This window comes from Lonchura striata, unplaced genomic scaffold (assembly GCF_046129695.1).
Source record: "Lonchura striata isolate bLonStr1 unplaced genomic scaffold, bLonStr1.mat Scaffold_255, whole genome shotgun sequence".
Taxonomy (NCBI): Eukaryota; Metazoa; Chordata; class Aves; order Passeriformes; family Estrildidae; genus Lonchura; species Lonchura striata.
Window position 1 is genome coordinate 56,460 of NW_027461151.1, and position 7,848 is coordinate 64,307.

A 7,848-nucleotide genomic window follows, 5' to 3' on the forward strand; every position below is an offset into this window, starting at 1 on the left:
TAAAGTGGGCAAAGTTAATGGAGTTAATGCTATGATAAGAGTTTTATGTTGAAGTGGATGTTGTATGAAACCCTTTGCTCAAGCTCCTTGATTGTCTATATTTTGCCAGTAAAAATTTGTGTCATTTTGACCTCTTAGCTCTGTTGGTTGGAGCATGGTGCTGGTATCACCCAGGTTGTGGGTTTAATCCCAGTTTGGGTCATTCACTTAAGAGCTGAACTTGATGATCCTTGTGGGTCCCGTCCTACCAAAATATTCTTTGCATCTGGCCATGATGAGAATATCTGGCTGGTGTTTCTCTTGTGCAACAAAATCAAGTAAAGGAACCTTTGGTGGCCCCAAAGTGTTCTGGGGTGTTACAGCCATGCAGACTCACAATGGCCTCTTGTTTCCATGAGGCCCCACAGTGTCACACTGGCCCCTTGGTTCCATGAGGATCTGCAGGGTCACACAGGTTTGTGGCATTTGTCCTTGCTGCCCCTCACATCCCCCTGCCCCACAAACAGCCCCAAGCCACCCATGAGGGACAGGCCCTGCTGTGCCAGGCTGGGCTCAGGGCTTGGCCTTTCTGCTTCCCCCAGCCAGCCCAGGCCTTGCTCAGCATTGCAGTTCCCTGCTCTGAGCCTTGGGCTCCCTGCAATCCTGGCCTCAAGGATCTGCTCTCCCCAGTCCCTGGTAGCCTTTGGCAGTCCCTACCCTCAGTGGGGCCCCGTGATGCTTCAAGGGACTTGGACTTTTGCTTCTGACTCCTTGAGCAGATTTTTCAGTCTTCTCTCAGTGCCTGAGTCTCCTGGACTCAGCTGAAGATCCATTGTAGGGCTCATTAAAGTACACAAAACCCTCGTTGGGGCGGGTTTCCTCTTCCTGCAATTCTTTACAAGTTTTCAGGCCCTGTACAGCAGATTGGAGTCAGTTTAAAGATCCTTTAAGAAGAGAGATTTAATAAAACATTAATTATTTATTTTAACAGAGCATTTTTTATATCCCAGTTCAGAGAAGAGCTGATAGAAGCATTCCCCAGGTGATCTTGACACTGAAGTTCTCCTTAGGAGGTCTGGGCATGTAGAAGAATGAGCAGCCTGAGGGCTGACCTTGTTTGGACAAGCTGCTCCTCACCCCCAGCCTCACCATGTCTGACATTGCCCACCTGGCACTGACATCCCTTTGCCCTGCAGCAGAACCTTGTCCCTGGGCTCTGCAGCTCCATGTCCCAGCCCATTGAACCGTGTCCCACCTGCTCTCCTCAGGGCTCTGCCTGCACACAGGCCCAGGAGAAGTTATCCTCGTGGGAAGGAAAGAATGGAAAAGCCTGAGCAGGTTTCCTGAACAACAAACCCTTTTGTAGTGCGGCAATGCGCTCCCCTCGCCGCGATTCCCCGAGCGGTGCCGTGCTGGGCTGCGAGAGGGAAGAGAACGGGCGGCCGCTCCCCCTGCAAAGCTCTGCAGTCCCAGTCGGTGGTGCGGGAACAGATGGAGGCGACACGGGACTTGGGGGTGAACAGGATGGTTTTATTCAGTGAGCCCCAAGACCCCCTCAGGGGCGGGAGCAGAGGTTTTATACAAGAATTCAGGGAGATGGGTGTAGGAACAGCAACCAATGAGGGAACAGCAACCAATGAGGGAACAGCAGGGGAGAAGTTTAGGGCAGAACTAACATATCACAAACCTATCAGGGGGAGCAGGGAAGTGAAATAACACAAAATAAGCAATAGGGTTTTGAGTCTCACTAAACAGACAGGGAATGCTCTGGAAGCAGAGGAGGGGGCTAGGATGAATGACAGGGAAGGTTCCAGGGAAAGGGGCAGGGAAAGGGAGGATTGACAACTTGGAGATGAGGGGGTTAGGGGAGAGCTAGGGAAGACTGACAACTGGGGAGAGGCAGAGATTAGGGATGGGGGCGGGGGGGGGAAACAGATATTGAACAAAAATCAAATTAAAGACACACCACCGCAAAACCCCACTCAGGAGCCACCTGCTCAGTACAGGCTGTCTGGAGTGGTGTCACCTTTCTACAAGGGACAGTGTTACCAGAAATGATCTCTGGAAGCAGAATTCTCTGAGTCTCCCAGCTGAATTCTCTGTCCCTGTCCTTTCCCTGGACCTCTGTTGCAGATGGAAGCTGCTGGTGCCATCCTCACCTTTAACCTCTTTCTAGAATGCAGGCAGATATTCCCAGCAGTGTTAAGCCGGATTTGCTCAATGTTTCTATAAATCTTCTGTGTCCCCCATGGAACGAAGGGGTCATTTTGGCACTGAGGGGGTGACGTGGAAGCAAGGAGTCAATTGTGACCCTGGGGTCCCATGGAACCAAAAGGCCACGGTGACACAGCAGGGCCACGTGGATCCAGTGGCCCATTGTGACACTGTGGATCCAAGGAGACCATGGAGACACCCCCAGAACCTCATGGAACCAAAGAGTCCATGGTGACCCAGCGGGGCTGCATGGAGCCAATGGTCCATGGTGACACTGCCCATCCAAGGAAGCCATTTGGACACTGTGGAAGCTCATGGAGAGAGGTGGCCATTGTGACACCAAAGAACTTCATGACACCAAATATCCATGGGGACACAGCAGGGCATCATGGAACCCAGGAACTGCTGATGGCAGTGCAGAAACTCCTGGAACCAGGGGCTGTTGTGGCACTGCAGCACCAACACAGCTGCTGCACCTTGTCCCCTGCCCTGCACAGCTCCTTGGCAGGCACGGCAGGAGCAGCACCCTGGGAGCCTCAGAAATGTCCCTCTGGGATCCATGGCACATGCTCTCAGGGGCTGGAATTCCAGTTCCCAGCCAGGAAAAGATGTTCCTGCCCTTGAAGGCAGAGCTCTTATGGAAGAGCCAAAAGCTGAGCGGAGCAAGATCCTACAGTGACATTTCACTGCCAGCATTCATAACTTCCCCCATGGTTGTTGTAGCTCATGGATTGGGAATGAAATCAGGGCAGGGTCTTTGGTGAGAGCTGCCCTGGTTTAAGGGAGACACTGAGAGAGAAACAGAGCAGGCAAAGGAAGGCAGGAGAGAAAGGAGGTGTTTTGGTTTGGAAACACAGGTGTCTTCTAAAGAAACCAGGAGCCTCCCCTAAAATGAAGAAATGTAGACTCTTTCTTTCTGAATTGCTATAAATTTGAAATTAAGGGGGGCTCTCAGGTAAAAATATGGGAGCAGGAATAACAGCTTTTATTAGGGAAGAAAATGAAAATATGATCAATGCAGTGAACCAAAACAACACTGAGAGAGCCAGAATACAACCTGACACCCTGTTGGACAGGGTGTTGGCCACAATCCAATTGGAATTGTGGCTGCAGTCCTCCAGGAGTGTCCGGTGTGGTTCTGTTGGAGCAGTGATCCTATAGGAAAAGGTGTCTTCCTCTGAAGAGGAAGAGGCAGCTGTTCCTCTGAGAAATCCAGCCCAGAAAAAGCTGTGTTGGTGGGCCAGAATCTCCAGACCAGATGCAGGTAGGAATGCTTGGCTCCTCCCTCTGGGTGGAGTATCTCACAATGGGATGTTACAGTTCTTATCAGTCATGCAGTGACAATAGCCCATTATCAGCAGATGTCTCCCCTGAATGAGGATTGATTGTGGAAGAGATAAGGAAAAACTGCCCACTTAACACAGGACAACTGCCATACAGTTGGAAATAGAACACATCTTACTTTTCAGTCTGGGACAGGAGGTCACAAATAAATTCAGCTGAGAAGGCGGCACTCTGAAAATCAAATCAGAACTGACAGAAAATGAATGGGACAGAAATCAATAATTCTGATAGTTTTACTTATTATCAAAATAAATCACACCCACCCAGCCTCACACAATCCTGAACCCACAACCTCAAATTTGGATCTCACTTCTCCCGATCACCTTCCAACCCCATCTCATCCTGGAGGCTGAGGAATTGAGCAATTTTGGCATGGGACTGAGGTGGGAACCAGCCATTTTGAGGTGGGATTGAGTCACTTTGAGGTGACAGACCAATCCACCTTGGCTTTTGGAGTGCAAAGATATGGAGAATACTACCAGATATCCCCCAAGAACCCACAAATCCTCCAGAATATGTTCCCAAACAGTAAATTCCACCTCAAATACCTCTAAAATGGTGGGACTTCTGACATCTCTGGTCAATACTCTTTTTAGTCATTTTTCAGGTGTTTTTAAGAGATAAAGACAAATCAGAAGTAAATTAGGGCCAAACCAAAACCAGAGACCCCTTGAGCATCGCCTGGACACTGGACAAAACAAACTTAGAAGAAATCAAATTTAACCCTACATAAAATGCCTTGAGGAAGTTTTGCTCTTCCCACAAGTCACTTCTGATGGAAACACAAACAAATCCCAAACATTAATAGACCAACAACAGAAGCAATTCCATGGTAATTCCAAATTTCATCAGTTTCTGCACAGCTGGCAGGTTCCAAAAAATGAAATATGGAAATTTGACCCAATACAGATTATTAAAAGGAAGGGAACAGTCTGTGTAGCTGTCACAAAGGTGACAGGGATGAAGAAAATAATGATTCTTCCCCCAAGCATGTAAATTCAAAAGTTATTTGGGAAAAACTTGAGCTGGGCTTCTTGTAGGACTTTAGTAGCCTTGTGTTTCTCACCTTGGGGTGAATGATCCTTGTCAGTCTCGCTGGTATCATTTGGTCCCTTTCCTCCAGAGATTTTAACAGACTTTTCAAAGAAAGAAAACAAAATATTTTCTTTACCCTGGCCACCCACAACTTCCACTTTCCTCATAAGGTCTCCCAAAAGTCGCTCAGAGGAAGCTGCATCCAAGTTTCCAAGAGTTCCTCCGGAAAGAGGCAGAACCTCCGCGAGGAGGAAACCATGCCGTTGTCAAAGGAACTTGGGGTCAGACAACAGTGCCCTGAACTCACTGTGCAAAATAATGTTGCAATCTGGATAATAAAATTGTTAGAGAGATGTCCCTGCCCCAATTAAGGTGCTCACAAGACCAAATCCAAAGTGGATTTTATTGACCAGTAAATGTGAGGTAGAGAGAGATGGAAAGAAAGAAAAAAGGGGGGAGAGCAAGGGAGTGACAGGGACAGAGATCTCCCCTGGGGCGGGGCAAGTGTGACATTGTCCACTGTGTGCGTGGCCTTCCCAGGGTGGGGGTTTTACACCGGAGCCAGTTTGGGTAAGGGGGGTGGTGTTCACCCCCCACCCCAAGCAGGGATTGCCTCACTGTTTCAGGCTACAGTGTCAGATGTAACCAAAAGTGTTTTCAGTCCCCATCTCCATAAACTGTTATCAACAGGTGGGGCAATGTTCTTTATCTCTTCCATGGCTCAGCCCTGATAAAGCTCTCCAGGGGCCATCTTCTGTTAATGGGCCATTGAGTGTCACTGCAGCACTGATAAAATTACATCATCCCATTGTGGGATGCTCCGCCCAGGGGGAGGAACCAAGCATTCCTACCTGGATATAATCTCACAATTTGCAACACCACAACCACCTTGCCTACTGGATTCCCAGAGGACAAGAGCTCCATAAGCACCACTGGACCTTCAGAGAAAGACCAGACACTTCTACAGGATCACTGCTTTGACAGAATCACTTTCATCACTCCAGCCGGACTGCAGCCACCATTTCATCAGACAGCTACCACCACCCTGACCAACAGGTTGTCAGGTTATATCCTGGCTCTGTCAGATTAATCCAGTGTTTCTGTATCATTGCCTTGATCTTAATTTTCTTACTCAATTGTCATTCTGGCTTAGACTCTCCCCCTGGTTTGCCTTCAAACCACTACAAAACTCACTGTACTCATTCCTTGTTTTCCTCCAAAAACAGGATTTCCCATACCCAAACGTTTCCCAGATGGAGAAGGTTGCGAGGAAGAGGAAGATGCCCTGGGACACCGAGGCAGGTGAGGAGGAAGTTAGTGCCCCTTTCCCCCTCTCTCCTGCTCCATCTCCCAGCCCAGCATGGCCCCCAGCTGCAGGACAGCCCCGCTGCCGGTGCCCTCCTGCTGGAGATACTCTGGGGGGATCTCCTTGCCCTTCCCTGTGGCATGGAGGCAAATCCCATCCTCTCCTTGTCCTTCCTCCCCCAGATCAGGAGCTGAGGATGGAGACCAGGAAGGACAAATCCCTGCAGCAGAACTTCATGGAAGAGGCCGTTTTGAGCAACTCCACAGCGCAGGAATTCAACAGGGAGGAAAATCCCTGGAGATCCCACTGGAGGAGGGGCTGCAAGCCCAGTCCAGGATGCTCTGAGGAGGAAAGACACACTCTGGGCTAGGAAGGTGGGCAGAGCTTCAGCCAGAGCTCAGAGCTGGTGGTCCCTGAGAAGCTTCCTGATGGGGAGAAGCCCTACAAGTGCTTGGAGTGTGGGAAGAGCTTCAGGCGAAGCAACAATCTGAAACGACACTTGATGATCCACACTGGGGAATGGCCCTACGAGTGTGGAGAGTGTGGGAAGGGCTTCAGCTGCAACTCCCACCTTGTCAGCCACTTACACATCCACACTGGGGTGAGGCCCTACAAGTGTGGGGAGTGTCGGAAGGGCTTCAGACGGAGCTCCGACCTCATCATCCACCAACGCATCCACACTGGGGAGAGTCCCTACGAGTGTCCCGAGTGTCAGAAGAGGTTTCACAATAGCTGCAATCTCCTTGTACATCAGCGGATTCACAAGGATGAGAGGCCCTTCCGCTGCCCTGACTGCAGGAAGGGCTTCAAACACAACTCCACCCTCGTCACACACCAGCGCATCCACACTGGGGAGAGGCCCTACATGTGCCCCACTTGTGGAAAGAGGTTTCAGAGCAGCTCCCATCTCCTCCGGCATGAGCGGATTCACACCGAGGAGAGGCGCTTCCTCTGCCCTGACTGTGGCAAGGGCTTCAAGCGCAACTGCCACCTTGTCAGGCACTGGCGCATCCACACCAGGGAGAGGCCCTACTTGTGTCCCCAGTGTGGGAAGAGCTTCACCCAGAGATCTCACTTGACCAAACACCAACGGAGCCACCGGTAAGGGAAGCCCTGAAAATTCCCCAGATGCAGGAAGAGCTTTGTGCACTGATCCAGTTTCATCGCCCATTGGAGGACCCTGTTGGGAAGAGCCCTGGTGATCCATGTTCCCTGTGATCCATGCTGGGAACACACCTGTCCCTTTCCTTGCCCCTGCCAATGGCCTGTGTCTTGGTTCGACAAGACAGGAGTCTGTGGAAGAGGGCAAAGCCTCCTGTGCAATGGAGAATGGCAAACCCCCCTCCCTCTGAATTACCAGGATCTTTAAATTAAAAGGCTCTCAGGCAAAGATGTGGGAATGGGAGTAACAATTCTTTACTAGGAGAAAACTAGACAACAATTTAAAAAAGGCAAATGCAATCGGTACAAACAAAACCAGTGAAAAAGTCCACAACCTGGGGATTCAGGGTGCCAGTGGCAGTTCTGCTGGGACAATTGCTTCCCTTGCAGTGGCTGATGAATTGCAGCTGCAGTGGTGATCTTTAGAAGGGTATAGTTTTCCTCTGAAGATCTGGTGGCAGTGGGGCCGGTCCTCCTCTGCGCCGGGGTTGCCTCTGAGCTCCGCTGCCGTCGCCTCAGCGCGCGCCGGCTGCTTCGCTGTGAGATCCCGCGAAGAAAGAGAGCCAGCTGCTTCTCTCGGAGTCCCGCCCAGAGAGCTGCCTCCTCTCCCCAAAAAGCTACCCCTTTAAACAATATTAGAGTGCTTGGCTTCCCCCTCTGGGTGGGACCCCTCACGGTGTTACATTTACCAGCCCGGCAGTGAGTCAGTCAATAGTGTATAAACAAACCATTGCCTCTACGGGGCAAACCATTGTCTCTGAGAGAGATAACAAAAACCTGTCCAACTGGTTTGCCTTCAACAGATGGCA

The 7,848-nt window shown here is 50.4% G+C and overlaps 1 protein-coding gene across 1 annotated transcript; it reads left to right on the forward strand.

The window, feature by feature from the left end:
- The first annotated feature begins 5,825 nt into the window (after positions 1 to 5,825).
- Positions 5,826 to 6,983, forward strand: LOC144248682 (uncharacterized). Its single transcript, XM_077790704.1, is given in 3 exon segments — positions 5,826 to 5,874; positions 6,061 to 6,352; positions 6,437 to 6,983. Coding segments are annotated over 3 exon segments (888 nt in total).
- The last annotated feature ends 865 nt before the right edge of the window (positions 6,984 to 7,848 follow it).